The sequence below is a fragment of the Macrobrachium nipponense genome, chromosome 29, assembly GCF_015104395.2.
Source record: "Macrobrachium nipponense isolate FS-2020 chromosome 29, ASM1510439v2, whole genome shotgun sequence".
In the NCBI taxonomy this organism is placed as follows: domain Eukaryota; kingdom Metazoa; phylum Arthropoda; class Malacostraca; order Decapoda; family Palaemonidae; genus Macrobrachium; species Macrobrachium nipponense.
Genome location: NC_061092.1, coordinates 70,855,994 through 70,873,420, shown reverse-complemented (window position 1 = coordinate 70,873,420; position 17,427 = coordinate 70,855,994). Strand labels below are relative to the sequence as shown.

The 17,427-nt window shown below is 37.7% G+C and overlaps 1 protein-coding gene across 1 annotated transcript in view; it reads left to right on the top strand.

The window, feature by feature from the left end:
* The window catches only part of LOC135206282 (omega-amidase NIT2-like), a 144,097-nt gene that overhangs the window by 52,626 nt on the left and 74,044 nt on the right, over window positions 1–17,427 (top strand). Inside the window, exon 5 of the mRNA XM_064237702.1 lies at window positions 7,478–7,646. Coding sequence (XP_064093772.1) covers window positions 7,478–7,646 — 169 coding nt within the window. The remainder of the gene's footprint in view (window positions 1–7,477; window positions 7,647–17,427) is intronic.

Genomic DNA, 17,427 nt, shown 5'->3' with positions numbered 1-17,427 from the left:
GCCCTGTCGTACATTATGCACAAAAGCTTCAAGGATTTCTATGTCAGACTCTAAAATTAAATCTGGTAATGTACCAAGGCGAATGAATACCTCGGAAGCATCTGGAAATACCTCCCATGTCTGTTATGCTGATTTTTTACCTCTTCCTTGAAATACTGAGACAATATCGCAACCAGTAAAAGCGTGAAAAAATGGCAACGCCGATATGCTGCAATATCATGTATAGGAAGCCATTGGTAATCCTTACTTCGACCAAAACCTATCCACATTCTATCAAGTCCAAGCTTTTCGAATAGGAAATTCCCAAAACTACAACGTCGGTATCTGTACTGTACATGGAAGGTATCTGTAATGTACATGGAAGTGTCCTTACATCGTTCATGTCCAGCATACATGCTGGATATGAACAAACATTCAAGTGTCAGCCTCTTCATGGTTGCACAGATACAGCTGGGTTATGTCTGAAATCTTATTTGTAAGGACATTTTCCCCTTAGGGTTACAAATATTTGTTTGTCAGTCTCAGTGGTCATGATCAACTCACCAAGGAATGCGAACAACTCAGTTTTGTTGTCGTTGTCCCTTAAAAAACTACTTCAAACTTTTGGTGTTTTAGTAGTTCCAACCACTTTTCATCTGACTCCGGAATTCCTCTTTTCCCTGGTGCTAGCCTTAAGACTGTCTTTTCTATACACATGGGAATACAACGTCTACCCTTGGATACTTATTTAAGCAAGAAGCAATGTGTGGTAAAATAATATCATGGGCGTAGTTATTAAATGTTTTTGATTCCTGAGGTGGTTTTGAATTTACCATAACTGTCATCAATAACTAGTGCGTCAGACACTGGATCACTTGCTGGGTTCTCAACGTTTGTCTCAAATACATCCATCAGCTGTGATTTGACATCTGTGTATAAACATCCACCTTGTGACAATGAGGGTGGAGTGTTTTGGTTTTCATGGCTGAAGAAATCTTCTATGTCGTATTGTCTGCTCTGGCAAGAAATGAAGAGCCTTGAAAACCGATTACAATCATTTTTCAGATTTTTTATCTCCTTTTGAAGGTCCTGTGCTATTGGCTTTGTTTTGCAGCTTTGTTTTGTTCTTTTTTTTATTGGATTGTAGAAATCAGGTTATCCCTCTTTTGTAATTCTTTGTAGAAATTCGTTGTAGTGCTTTAGCCCAATATCCTTTAAGGTGTCGAGTTTTGCAACCTCCGAACTCACAATATCTTTTGAATCAAGTTTGTAAAGATCAGAGGATTCTTCTAGAAATGGATTTCCAAAATCATTGAAAGTCTTAACAAGCCTTTGAACTACTCCAAAGAAATGAATGTGTACAAGACAGTACTAAAAGTTCCAAATTCAAAACAGAACACCAGATATTAAACTGGGGACAAGAAGCCTCTCTGCTTTTGCACCAATCAATAAGATCATCAAATGTGATTGACTTATCACTTATGTTACTTTCATTTGTGATTTCATATGCTGACATCAAAAGTTCAAAAAAAGCACATGCAGTGACTTGGTGGGAATGTCTTGTTCTAGGTATGTTAGAACAAGCAAGGAAGGAATCAGCAGTTCCTGGTGTTGCCATATCAGCCTCAATTAGGGCATCTGTCCAACTGCTGTCACAAAGGCTATCTCCAAGAATTCTGAAACAGGCCATTTCGATATGCAAACCACCAAACATAACAACAAATTTGTCCTCTCCATGCAGGTTGGGCCATTCCCACTGAATTTGCTTTGCTAAAACAAAAAGTGGCTGATCTGCCGTAATAACAGCTGTTTGTCCAGGATTAAGGAAACCTGTACAGTAGTACCTCAAGATACGAAATTAATCCGTTTCGAGGCGCCCTTTGTATCATGAGTTTTTCGTATCTTGAACCGCATTTTACATGTAAAATGGCTAATCCGTTCCAAGCTCTCCAAAATCACCCCAGTAAATTTCATAATAAAGCTAATTGACCTCTAAACAATGAAATACTACAACAATTTGGACCATTTAATACCTAACTTAATACGTACTGCTAATATGTACTACATAGTACATGTAAATAAAGTGTATTAGTGTACATGGTATACAAGAAATACTGTACGTACATACGTACGTATGTAGTAAAATGTGGACGCTTACCTTTCGAGTGAGGCTATCTCCGAAAGTGGCGACAGAGGAGGAGGACAAACGGCAGATACGTACACTTAACTTTACGAAACACATAAAAAATGTCAGAAAAACAAACTAAACTTTACAAAACACATTAACAAAACTGTAACACTTAACTTTACAAAAAACTTAAAATTAAATTTATTTTTTTTCTTTTTTATTTTTTTTATTTTTACATTTTTTTTTTACTTTTTTATACTTTAAGTATCTTACAAAATTTATATTTCTTCACCACTGAATGGATGCCAGTCCGTTTACGGAATTTTTCGAACCACCCATGAGAAGCCTTGAACTCTGGGGTTGCCGTCGATGTCCCCTCTCCTCTGCCGTCTTTGGCTGGGGCAATCAAATCGCCGAAAATAGCGCTGGGCTTCTGGCAGATTGCCGTCTCAGTTATTGTAACGCCATCGGTTTCTTTTTCCTCAATCCATAGAAGAAGCAGCCTCTCCATTTCATCATGCACATGGCTCCTCTTGTTGGACAAAATAGTCACGCCCTTGGAAGGTGTAGCTGCTTTGATGGCTTCCTTCTGCTTGAGGATGGTGCCTATCGTCGACGGATTTCTTCCGTATTCCTTAGCAATCACACGCAACCGCAAGCCAGCTTCATACTTTTTTATTATCTCCAATTTTGTCTGCATAGAAAGCATTCTCTTCTTTCTGTGAACTTCAGCAACTTTCTTGGGACCCATGACTTTACTGTACGTAATTAAGTTATGTAGTATACTAATTAGGTTCTCACACAACATGATAAAGTAGCACAACGAAATTACTAACACGAATTTACGGTAACAAACAAAATCGTATATGTGAACGAATGAATTCCGCGTGCGTACGATAACACTGGTGAGAAGCAATGGCTGAAGAAGAATGCCGCTACATAGTAGATGCATGATGGGAGGGATGCTGACCAATAGGAGAGAAGGATCTCATGGTGGTGACTAGCATCAGGAACCAATGGGAGAGTAGGAGGATGGTGGTGAGTCTACTCAGTTGGCAGCGCGCGAGTTTCAAAATTGTTATCGGTGGTCCGGGTGAATCTCGGACTTTACAGCAGCAACCTTTCGTATCTTGAGCAATTTTCATATGTAGAGCCGTAAAATTTTTCGTATTTGCTTTTGTATCTTGAGTTTTTCGTAAGTTGAGCCTGTCGTATCTCGAGGTACCACTGTAATTTCTTTTACTTTGTCCATAGTGTGTTTAATCATGGCAACAGAATGGGCTGTTTCTTGGAACAAAGGTAAAAGGGAAGTTACACTTATCTCAACAGATGGACCATGCTTTTTAGAGGAGTGAAATGATGACCACGAGGCGTTTTCATTATCAAGTTCTTCATTGGTTAAATGAACAAAGTTAAGCCATTCGTATTCATCTTTGACGCTATCTTCGAGATATATATCATCTTGTACCTACATTGTCATTACAGGTGTATTCAGAGGCTATGGCTTTGTCTTCAGAAAGGCAGGTTTAACACTTGTGAATGCATCTGGGAGAGATGGTATCTGTTTGGTATTTTTTCTACTCCCTAAAGTCAAGTTTCCCCATTCTTCTCCCCTAAAGTCAGATGAAGGATGTTGAAAAATAGAAATCCCAGTTCCATGAAATGATGACTTCGCAGTTGTAGAACTTGCATTGTGGTCAATGTTATCAACAGCACTGGTTGTGAAAATACCTTTTTGAAAACAGAGGGACACTCCAAACCTTCCGACAAGAAGCGATCAATCATTGCCTTCCCCATTTGTGTAGATATTTCTAGCACTCAGTGGTAGGAAATGCATAAACCATACTGGAAAAACGTATCATTTAGCTGCTTCTTCCTGGTTCTGGCATAAATGAGCAACCTAATATAAATGCATATTGGAGTTTCATGTTCAACAGAATGTCGCTGTTGTTCAGCTTTCTTGGGCACCTTTGCATGGTAGTTATACATAAGGAGCTGTGTAATGGCAGTATCTGATCTACACACATCATTCTCTAGTTGTGACTATATCAGGACCGTGTTCAATCATTCTGACTAGTTCAAGTAGACATTTAGGAACACTAGTCGGTACATGTTCCGCTGCAAATGTGCCATTAAATTTTAACTTGTGCTCCTTCATGTGTGCTCTTACGAATTCAGCTGTTCTTGCCATATTGTGGGTATCATCATAATTGCATCCCAATGCTATTGTAGGACCGACATCCTTTTTGAAAAGAAGGACATCACTTCCTTTAGTATAAGCTTGTAGATCAGGAATCTTAGCCAAGAGCATTTCTTTTAGGCAAATACGATAGATGGAAAATGACTCCTCATTTAATTGTTGTACCCGCTGTTCGAACATATTCACAAGATCTGCTTGTCTAAAAGCATTTGACTCTTCACTGTTTCGCACCGTTTCAAAAATGTAATTTACTAGCTTGGCCAGAGCAATATTTTCGGCAACAGTTACAGTTAAATGTTCATCGAACTTATCTTCTTGTTTTTCCTTGCAAGATCTTTCTTTGTTATACAAGCTAACTAGACAACCAGAATGATATTTCATATTTTGTGCAATTATATCACCTGCACTAAGTTTAGCTAGCAACCTTTTATCTTGTAGTGTCTCTGCGCAACTCTTTAACCTTTCATTTAATTTCATGGTCATTACCTCTCTTAAAGATGACAATGGTGCCTCTTTGTCATAGAAGAAACATGTATAAACATTCTTGTGTGATGGTTTCTTGCTTGTCTGACAAGTAAATTTTGGAGATTCAGAAGTTTCACTCCTCAGTTCAGTCTTAGAATGATTTTTTTCTTCTGCATGTTTTAACTTTGTGTTGTTAAATTTAATTCAACAACTTGGGTGATACTTAGCATCATTGTCTGTTAGTTTTTTGTCAATACCATTGCTGTCAACTAGCCATCTAAGGTCAAGTGGAATAGGCAAACTATTTAATTTGTGAAATTTGGGAACATTTCTTGATAACATTTTGTACCCATTAACGGAGGATGTTAACAATGCATCTGTCTTCCTGACACAAACAACATTTAAACAATTAGTTTCCCAATTATCTCTTGAGACTGAAGATAGGCGCATTCTTTTCGCCATGCTTAAATGAAAATCTAAGAGTGCAAAATAATCTATACACAAAGGGACAATAAATACACAATTGGAACTTGTTTTACTAGACAATAATTGCTTATCAATACAGCTAAAATAAGTGTGTTTACAGGCCGAGGGTTTATCCTTCTACCACCTGAAACTGCACTTTATTTGTGTGGGATTTGACTGAGTTCGACAATGGCGTTTGTACACTCAGCCTGATCATTCATCCATTGTAATTTAACTCCTGTGTGATCTGTACACCATCCAGAAGTAGTATGCCCATTCCTCCTTGGCTCGGCTATCCCGCGTCAGCTCCCCCTGTCAATTCAGTTACGACTCTATGGTTGTACAAAGGGGCAAACCATAAAGTATTTGGGAGATTCATAATGAGCTTACAATGAACCCCTTGCCGATTATCAATAGGCAACGATTTACTCCAGTGTGCTCTGGTAGTGCATGTAAATTGCTCTTATTTTATTGTGCTTGAGCAAATGCTATTTGATATTACAGGCAGTCCCTGGGTTACGATGGGGATTTCCGTTCTTGAGAGGCGTTGCAACTCGAAAATCGTTGTAAGCCAGAATATCATAAAAATCCTAAGAAAACCTTACTTTTAATGCTTTGGGTGCATTAAAAACTATGTAAACTGGATTCTTATTGCATTTTTCATAAAAAAACCCCATAAAATATTGATTATTTTGCATTTTTGGTGTCATATTTCTTCTGCCAGATCAATGTTTTAGGCGTCGTAACCCTAGAAATAATTTTGATGAATATAATTGAAAAGCGCCTTAACCTCGGAATGTCGTAAGCCGAATCCGTCGTAACCTGGGGACTGCCTGTATTATGAAATTTGAATGTAGGGGCAACAAGAAAAATTATCATTCATGTGTTTTGTTTCAAATGCATGTTGAAATACCAAAAAAGTAATGTTTAAATGGTGAAAATTGTATTTTTATTCTTATTTTTTGTGCATGCGCAGTACAAAACTATAGAAACTAACTTATTATTGATTATTGGACATTCTAGAAAGAAAGTACATCAATTAATTCACCAGTTTTATTCAAAAGAACGTTACCAGATAACTTGAAGTCGATATTTCAGATTTCTTCCATTGCAAAAACTGCCATTTTGAAGATGGATTTTTTTTGGCCAGGAGTTTGAAATTTTATAAAATAGTTTAGTGGGCCTTTGTGCAAAATTTCATGCTTGTATCACGATTTACACAATTACCTTGATTAACTGGGATATTATCCTTCAATATATATAGGTTCATGTGTTTCACATGTTGCTTCCTGTTCTTTATTGCCAAACCCTAATGGGTATCAGGAATAAAGAATATGGTTGATAACTTGTGACTTCACCTTGGACCAAAATTTTATCTGGGGTGTTGCAATTTATTTATTAGAAGCTAAGCCATTTTGTCACTTGTCAATTCTTTTGTAACCTCCTTTGAGGATGAACAGCAGCTACACTGTGGAAAAACAGGTTTTGATGTAGGGAAAACCAATTTTTGGTAGCATCTGTGAGTCCTCAAATCCACCCACTTTCCTGATGAAAAGGCATGGGACTGGGGTGAAAATTTGTCTTGCTGAGACCTAGAATAGATAATAAGGAAAATGGCTGATGTATGCACTGTTGCTACATCTGTGTAAGTAAGATTAAGGGAGAGGCAGGTCAGGTAGTTGCTTTAGACAAAAGAGATAGAGCCCCTCTTGTCTTGAGTCCTTTATATTCTGTTAGTGCTAACAATGATGATAGAATGTAAAGGATAATAAGAACTATTCTGGCTGAAACTGAATGTAAGAGAATTCTTGGAAATTGGTTGGTCTGTCTTATGGAGCTCTGCAGTGACCAAGAGATTTGTTCCTTTGAGGACTCGCAGTAGCCACAGAAAAAGTTTTCATACGTCAATACCTGCTTTTTGGCAAATTTTTTTCGGGGGAGAAGTCAAAATTATGGTACTGTTTATAAAGGCATTAGTAGTGGTACTTTTAAATTATCATCATTACCTTTTTCTTGTAGCCTTTTGAATAATTTTCAAGTGCTTTTAATTTATCATGTGTGTATATTTCATATGTATTTAACAAACTTCTCTTTTGGTATGTCTTCTCTTTTCAGAAATGAGTTGTGTACAGTATTATGTTCTGTGTAATATTGCTCAGAAAAGGATAATTGCAGTGACATGTTTCAATGAAATGTTTTGGAAATTTTAACCAAGTTTTATTTTGCTTTATTATTTGCAGATACACTTGTTTGATATAGATGTTCCTGGTGGAATAACATTTCGTGAATCTGACAGCTTGACCTCTGGAAACCAACTGACAACATTTGATCTTCCCCAATGTAAAGTTGGTATCGGCATTTGCTATGATATCCGTTTTGCTGAGCTAGCACAACTCTATGGCAAACTGGGTAGGTGTCATTTAACGGGTATGGTATTATGTAGCGTAATGCATTTATTTAAAATGTACATGAAGTTACTGCTTTTTAAGCTGCAGTCTAAAAAGGCTTTAATACACTGAATAGATTGAAGAAATAGGAAGCAGTGTTGTACATGTAATGTTGTGTTCCAACATTACTAGAAACTATATGTACTAGTATATATAACCTCTTCATATCTCTTTCATTTTACATAAGTAACTTACCAAGTAATTACATAGCTATAGTTTCCATCATCCGAATGGCAGCTTAGATTCAAAATTTATAGATTGTTAAGGTGACAACCCATCAACGGAATATTGGAACGACTTAGCAGACAGACAATCTCATTTGTTTCATCCTGTCTGTGGTGGCAACACCTAACCTGGCAGTGGCTTTATTCATTATTTTCCAGTTATTTTACTGGTTCCGTAGAGTGTAGCCTTCGAGCTGAAATCTTTCAAGATTAGATTTTTCTTATTTGGTTTTTTATGTTGATTCAGCTAAGTCATAATAATTTGTTATCAAGGTTTACTCTAAAGTTATGAACTTTGGAAAACTGGACATCAGAGCAACACTGATGGTGTAGCGATGCCATTTGGTGACAGTAATGTTAGCACTGGCACTAACAAAAGTGCTTGAACTCAGTGGTAGTTGTAATGAGCAAATAGTCACTTGAGTTACTGTTATAAGGTAATTTAACTAAAGCCACTGGTTAAAAATCCTAAACTTGAATATAGTAGCCATGCAGTGTTAGGATTTTGCACAATGGTTACTGAGATGCAGAGCACTCTAATGCTAGTTGAGTGTTACCCTTAAGGTTTTAAGCTGTATTATTATCAGAAAAGGTATTTTCTGATAGCATTATAGCTTTGTATAAGGATTTGTCCACATCAGTCACAACTGTCAGTGGTTTCTTACCTTTTTTATTCAAATATACTGTGGCCTTAGCAAGGCAGATGGATTTGTGTGGCTTACTTGCTAAGGATTGAGACGTAATAGCAGTGAATCAATGGTAGCAGCAGCCCAGCAGGCTATCACAGAAATACAGAGCATGGAAAATTTATTCTTTGTTGATTGCAAATTCATGCAGTCTCTTGATCACGTACAGTGAACCCTCGTTTATTGCGGTAGATAGGTTCCAAACCCGGCCGCAATAGCTGAAAATCCGGGAAGTAGGGACACCATATTTACGTATTTATTTAACATGTATATTCAGACTTTTAAAACCCTCCCTTTACGTAGTACTGTTAACAAACCACCCTTTAATGTACAGAACACTTAATGCATGTACTACAGTACCCTAAACTAAAACAGGCACAAATATTAAAATGTTAGAATATTAAAGTATAAAAAAATAAAGATTGTTACTGTACTCACCACGAAAGAAGTTGAAGAAAAACTTGAATGATGATGGCGATGAATTTGCTGCACAGTAGAAATGATGATGATGAAGCTGATGATGTCTTCTACTGTGCAGCCAATGATAGTATTTTACGTCTCTTCAGACGGAGGTGTCTTTTCTTGGGACACCTCTTCAACTTCTTCCTGGGACACTTCTTCTCAATTTCTTCCGAAGGCATAGTAGCAGGAGGAACTGGCTCTTTTTTGCGAGGCTGGAAGAACATTGTGATCGGAAGTTGCTGCCGCTGCTTCTTTTTTCGCTCGAAGAGCATCCTGTAGGGAGTCATGTCTTCATCGATTTTGTTGCAGAATTGCAGAGAACGAACCATATCCTCGTCCCACTCTTGCGACAATTCTTTCAACTCCTTTGCAAGGTTGCAGAGCTTGGCAAGCCGTTCTAATGTTGAGCCCATTTCTTCGACAATTTCTTGGGTCTCTTCCTGTGTTTCACTGTCTTCGTCACTGGCCGATTTTGTCAAGTCTTCGAGGTCTGCGTCAGTTAGCGGCTGGGAATGGCAGTCCAATAACTCGTCGACGTCTTCAGTCGTCATGTCGCCAAACCGGTCACCTCCAATTATCGCAGCCAACTGCACAGATTTCCGTACTGCAGAGTGTTGAATCTCAGCAGGTGTAAATCCCTTGTCATCGTAAACAATCTGGGGCCACAACTTCTTCCAGCTCGCATTAACAGTAGCAGGTTTCATTTCTTTCAGTGCCTTCTGGATGTTCTGCAGGCACGTGGCTATTGTGTACTGCCGCCAGTACGCCTTCAAATTGAATGTTTCATCCTCATCATCTTAGGCAGCATCCACACACGCAACGAGGTCCGCCAAGGTATTCTTCGTGTAGAGGGCCTTGAACGCCCTGATAACCCCCTGGTCCATCGGTTGAATTAATGACGTTGTGTTGGGTGGCAGGAACTCAACTGAATGCCCTCATGCGAACAGATCATTTTGCTTGTCCCCAGCGTTATCCATAAGGAGAAGGATCTTAAATGGCAAGCCCTTCTCTAAGAGATATTACTGACTTGTGGGATAAAACACTGGTGGAACCAGTTGGAGGTCAGCATCTTCGTAATCCATACTTTTGGATTATGCATCCAGTACACGGGAAGGAGATTCTTATTTTTATTTTTTAAAGCGCGAGGGTTTTTCGATTTGTAAATAAGCCCCGGCTTTAGCAAACATCCAGCAGCATTGCCACACATCACGAGGGTAACACGATCTTTGAATGCTTTAAAGCCAGAGGCTTTGGCTTCTTCTTTGAACAGGAAAGTTCGCGACGGCATTCTCTTCCAAAACAAGCCGGTCTCATCCATATTAAACACTTGTTCGGGCTTGTATCCACCTTCAGTGATAATATTCTTAAATGTCTCATTCGCTTAAGTTTCAGCAGCGGTAGTGTCAGCGGAAGCAGCCTCGCCATGCACGGAAACGCTTTTCAGGCCGAAGCGTTTCTGAAACTTCGCGAACCATCCTTTGCTGGCGGAAAAACGTTGTTTCTGAGGCTGGGAATCGGTGGATGTCCCTGCTTGAGGTTCATCTAGTACATGATCTTCGTCTTCTTCAGCATGGTCGCCATCGTCGTCTTGAGGTTCCTTTGCCGCAAAATTCTCATACAAACTCAAAGCCTTGGTTCGGAGGGTGTTCGTATCCAAGGCTATGTTCCTCTTCCGGCAGTCGGCAATCCAGATTGCTAAAGGACCTTCCATACGGACTATCGTTTTATTACGAGCAGTAACAACTCGCTTCGCTGACCTGCTAAAGGTGATGGCAGCCGTCTTTCTAATGTTCACCTCGTCCTTCTTAATGTAGCGAACGGTGGATTCGTTCACTCCAAAATGGCGGGCTGCGGCCGCGTAACTTCTGCCTTCTTTCAACATATGGAGAAGTGTCACCTTCTCAGCAATCGTCATCATTTTTCGGTGGCGTTTAGGCTTACTACCAGCCTTAGCAGAAGCAGAACGCTTGGGAGCCATTGCAGGGGTTAAACAGAAAGTTCAACAAAAAGTTCAACTTCAAACAGTCCCGCACAGCACAGGTAAAAGTTACACAGTAACGTAGCAGCATCTACCGGGTGAGAGAGCGGCAAACAAAGTGGCCGCGAGAAGATGCTACTGGTCGGAGACAAGCCAAGCTGCTGTGGATCGGAGAAGCGGTCAAAACACCAATTACAGGCTAGATTACAAACTTGGGAGCTGATTCGTCATCTATCAGCATTGGAACCAATCACAGTCCGTCTTACATGCTACGTAGTAGTTACAAATTCAAATATGTACAAGGTACTATAGATGCTTTACGTACGCTATTTTACGCTTGTTTTGTTGTAAGATACGTACGCTTATTCGAGATGTGATTTTTGCAACAAACAATATTATTGGATGTAGTACTACGTATACATACAAAAGATTCATGGAAAAGATGCACATCCATTACATTTGTAGTAGTAGCCATCAGCAGCCTTACACCATTCAAATATGACAAAGTCAGACTGCATCTGATTTGCGTTTCATGTTCAATTTAATTTTACTACGTATACTGAATTATCGTAAGATCACATTCTCTTTTCGTGTTTTATTTCTTTCTGTACTGAATTATATGTCATATGTAATGCAATGAACCATCAGTAAGAGCAGATATTACTAATTATTAATGGAATTAACGAAATATTTGGGGTCTTCATATATCGCGGCTATTTTCGAAATTTCCGGAAAATCCGCGATATATTTCTTTTATAATAGTATATACATACGTAATGAAAAAAGTCCGCGAAGTCGTGAATCCGCGATGGTCGAACCGCGAAGTAGCGAGGGCTCACTGTACAGCTTTTTCAACCTCTTTTGCTCAGAATTATTTAGTTTTCTATTCAGAGAAATGCTTTAACCTAGTTCTATTTCATTTTCTCTTAAATTTTTGTGTGTATTTACGTTTTCTTTTTATAACAGGATCTTCATGTGTAGGGAGGACTTTTTGTTCTTTAGACCTTACCAAGACTTTCTTATTTTTAGTCATTCTTTGATGTAGAATTCATTCTTATTCACTTTTTTGGGATGGTCCTCATCATTTGTGTAAGTAAAAGGGGATATACTTTCCTAGTATGTTGCTTTCATTTCTGAATATGTTTCACTGGGATAGCTTTGCAGGTTTAAGGGTGCCGGCCAGAACCTTTATATATGGGGGTATAGGGCAAAAAATGCAGTCATGAAAAAATTCAAGGAGCTTCATGGCAATGGAGAATACGTATACGAAATATTTAGTCAAAATTCCTCTTACTTTCATAGTTACTGGGTAATTAGTAAACGTAACTCAATAAGCCAAAAACATTGATCCATACAAGAAAATGCAATGTCTCTTCTGTAATTGTAAATTTTGATAATTATTGTCAAAGAAATTGTGAGCAATGGCATCTATATAGATTCCATGAGGCGGCAGGAGGGAACTAGTCAGTTTACCACCCTCCAGTGCGAGGGGAAACCTCTTGTAGTGTACACGTTCGAGTTTCACCTCTGACATTCGCTTGCTTTTACATATGTTTATCTTTGTTTCGGCAAGAATTTCATCATGCCAATGAGAAAAAGACTAGCAAAACATCTAGCTAACATATGATTACAGGATATTATAATATACGTGATATTAGCGCAGTCAGTGAAGAGAGAAAGAGAGGGAGGGTTACGTAGTTAGGAACACCCCCATTTTGCCTGACGCACATGTCGTGCAGTACCCCAGGTTACGGTCTTTGAGCAAAGGGATCTTCATTTATGATAAATAACATAGCTTTGAGTTTTCGTTTATTAATACCTAAAAAGGAATATGAAATTCATAATAATCATGATATATTAACATTGTCTTTGTAAAAAGAGCGTGTCTTTGTAAAAAGAGCGTATACATTCGAGTTTTACCTCTGACATTCTTTTGATTTTAAGTCTGTTTATCTTTGTTTCGGCAAGAATTTCATCATGCTAAAGAGGAAAATACAAGGAAAACATCTCGCTAACATACAGAAGAAGAAAATTCGCTGTAATAAGCCAAGTTAGTGAGGGAGAGAGAGAGAGAGAGTTGCGTAGGAAGGAGTGCCCCGTCTTGCCTGACGCAGTGCTCCAGGCTACGATGTATGAGCAAAGGGATCATCGTTTATGATAAAATTACGATAAATAACATAGTTTTGGTTTATTAATACCCAAAACAGAAATATGCATTCATAATAATCATTATTTATTAACATTGTCTTTGTGAAAATACAAAGAAAAACTTTGAACACCCGTATCTCAAAACTATACTTATTGAATGAAAATACAAAGGAAAACTTTGAACGCCCGTATCTCAAAACTATACTTATTGACCAAAATCTATCTTCTCACTTAGTTTTAAAGCTATAGCACTGAAATTTGGTATATAACTCAGAAAGACATTATAGAACAATCAAATAAAGCCCTTTTTTCCAATTTTTGTCTCTTCCATTTTTTTATAAATTTTTTTCCTGAATAATAGGGTTTATTTCTTTACCATAATGAAAAATTCACGTCTCGCAAAAAAATTACTTTTAGAAAAAAAACTCCTCATTTGATTGGAGGTCTACATCAGGTCTATATATGGTAGTAATGCCAGTTCTTAATATTAAAAATCAAGGGAGGGGATAGAATTTGAAAATGGTTATTTTTGGGATAAATCGCCATGGTGTCACAAAACCGAAGGTCAGAGACGAAATTCATATGTGGTTTGGAGATGTCCCAAGTCACCTTATCAAGTGGTATGAATATTAAAGTCCTGTCCTTAAATAATGGCATTAGCCAGCTAGCCCCCTTAATGTAGTTTGCTGTGGGTCTTTGAAAATGGTAAGGTCACTATTCTTCAAATTTTCACGGACTTTTTTCCCTTTTACAGTAAAGTAATCTCTTGATTAATTACTGCCCCCCGATCCCAACCCCTTGACAAGGTGGGAGGCTTAGGGATCCACTGCAGTTCAACATTTGTGGCTTCAGCTAGTTGCAGATGTTTCTGTGGAATGTATCTCCAAATATATTGCGGAAAATTCACTAATTCGCAGATTTTTACGTAGAGCAGTAGTATTCATTGATTACTGTATTTTCATGTTATTTTCATGACTAAATACATTTTTATGCTACAAAGTTATTTACTAATTTTCAAATATGTGTTAATATTAATGTAAACATAGCAAAATATTAATAAATGTATTTTTATCAATGCATATTTGAATATTTAGTTACAATTCATAACTTTTCTTATGAATTCCCAATGTTTCCCCATTACTGTAAAACGTGAACGAGACAGCTTGAATAGTCTCTCCCTCTCTTTCTCACCAATACTGTACATATCCTTTAATGAAGTATGAATTACTATATCATAAACTATAGAAATATGAAAGTAAAACTCCAAGTTCATAATGCATAAGAATGAATGTGTGCATACATTTGTGCAGTTCCAGATATTTAGACTCACCTACTCGTGGATTTTTCTGTGGAACATATACAGTTAAACCCCCGGATTCGTGGGCTTATGATTTGCAGACCCAAAGGTTGAATTATCTGTGAAACCTGTCTATAAATTATTCATGGGAAAACTCAGATTTTTTTGTTGAGCTATACATTTTATGATAAAATAATGGTTTACAGTAAAAATTTTCAAATATTAGTACTAAGTTTAATATGATTAAATAACAGCAAATTATATAAAAATAATAATTCTCTCTCTCTCTCTCTCTCTCTCTCTCTCTCTCTCTCTCTCTCTCTCTCTCTCTCTCTCTCTCTCTCTCTCTCTCTTATTGAGATGAGAGATGAGCAGTTGAACTCAATCTTTTTGTTCTTAAATTGTACCCATGTTTATGCTTGTTTGGAAAGGTTACTCATTCTCCAGGTGTGTTGGTTTCTAGATACTAATCTCCTTATAATCCCTATCTGTCACTTATACTACCTTTCCTGTACTCTCAATTTCTTATGCAAGTCAGTTTGTCTGCTAAGTAAAGGACATTGAGTCGAAAGATCTTGCAGAAACTCTGTTGTTTATCTTTCCTTCATGGCTTATACCTTTATTTACATGCAATATGTTGTTTATTTTTTTTGCATGCTAAATAAATGATTTACTAATTTTCAGATGTTAATATTAATAATAATTGTTGTGAATAAATAAGACTTTAGTTCAATATAAATTCTTGCCCCCATCTTTTTCCAAAAGCTTTGGAGCGCAGGGTGTAACCCCCACGCTCCAAAGCTTTTGGAAAAAGATGAAGGCCAGAATTTATATTGAACTAAAATCTTATTAATTCAGTAATTTCTTGACATTAATATTAATATTAGTATTAACATCTGAAAATCAGTAAATCATTTATTTACCATGCAAACAAAATTAACATACATATTGCATGTGCATAAAAATATTTCTTTCATCTCAATATGAGAGAGAGAGAGAGAGAGAGAGAGAGAGAGAGAGAGAGAGAGAGAGAGAGAGAGAGAGAGAGAGAGAGAGAGAGAATATTTTTTATTTATCATTTAATCTTATTAAACTTACTAATAGTACAGTATTAATCAGTATTATTGAAAAATTAGTAAATCATTTTTGTACCATAAAAATGTATTATGAAACTAACATCAAAATACAGTGGTCACCCTGTATTCGCAGGGGATGCGTACCAGACCCCCCTGTGAATAGTTAGAATCCGAGAATGTTTGAAACCCCCATAAAAATACTAAAAAGAGCCTATTTTGTTAGTTTAAACTCAAGAAAAACCACTATAAATGTTCATACTTGGTTTTTTAATAGTTTTATCACAAAAAGTGCATTTTAGGATGAAATTTATAAAAAAACCCAGGAATTTGTGGATATTTCTCATAAAAAAATACAGCGAATGCACGAATTTTCCGCAAATAATGCGGGAAAACGTTCCTGAGAGAAATCTGCGAATGTGTGAGTCCGCAATATTTATTGTCAGAAAAAACCACAAATAGGCAAATTTCATGTGAATAATGGGTAGATATGGTCCAAAGAAAAATCCATGAATAGGTGAGTCCACGAATCTCAAGAACGCGAATACAAGGGATTGACTGTACTTAGTTCAGCTGTCTTTCTCTCTCTCTGTCTTATTGGATGAAAGGGTTAGAAGTACGTACGTACAGGCAGTCCCAGGTTATCGGCAGGGTTTCCATTCCTGACGGATAACCAAAAATAATTGATAATATCCCAGATCCATGGTTATTAGCACCGATCCTTGCTTATTGGTGCTGCTGATGACTCGGGATCTGCACCAGTAACCGAGGATAGGTAGCGCCTCAGTGGCATGATCGGTATGGTCTTGGCCTGCCACCTCTGTGGCCACAAGTTTGATTCTCGGGCATTCCACTGAGGCATCAGAGATGTGTATTTCTGGTGATAGAAGTTCACTCTCAACGTGGTTCAGAAGTCACGTAAAGCCGTCAGTCCCGTTGCTGAATAACTACTGGTTCCATGCAACGTAAAAACACTTCACAAACAAACAAAAAACCGATAAGGGAGGATTGGTGCAGCAAATTCACTTATCGTTGTCACTAGACAAGCGCCATAAAACCAGATTGCTGATAACTAAGCTGCCAACATAGTCGCTTGTTTGTCCTCAAAAAGTTACCCTTCCATGGCCTACCCCTAGTGACCAGACTAATATCAAAGAATTCACTTTTATCTGGTCTTCTTGTAGGTGAGTATTGTGTCAAACTGATAAACATTATAACAGTTGATGGAGTGTAAATGGACTCAAAGATAAGAGGGCATTTTCCCTTGTGCTCAGCCAGCTGAACCCAGTTTTCCTAAGTCAAACCTGCAAGAAGGACAAGTGACCATTGCATATGTGTGCATCTGTTATGTTGTTTACATATGGCTTGGTAAGAGACCAAGAAGCCATTACTCTCTATGGTCTAGTCAAGTGTGTAATGAAAGCTAGCACTTTGTAATTTTACCACCTATATTCTCTGATTTCGTTAGTGAGGCTCAAGGGAACGTCTAAATTTGAAAGTTAAGTGCTTATTTTTAAGTTCCAGTTGAAATTTTTAGTTTAAACTGTGGAACAGGTAATTATTTTGTGTGAATGCCAGGAAGTGGCATTTTTGTGAGCATACGGTCAGCGCACTCTCATGATTTCTGATTGCTTTTAGTAAAAGCGCAAATTATTTAGAAGTTTCATCTAAACAAATGCCCCACAATTATTAATATAGGCAATCCCCGTTTATCGGTGGACTCTGTTATTGGTGATCCAGTTTTTAGTGCCATAAAATCGGCAATTTATGGCGCCATAACAGTCCGAGTTTCGATTATCAGTGCCATAAGGCACCATAACATACCTAACAGTGGTGCCATAAGGTGCTCATGGCGCTGATAACTGGTTATCAGCA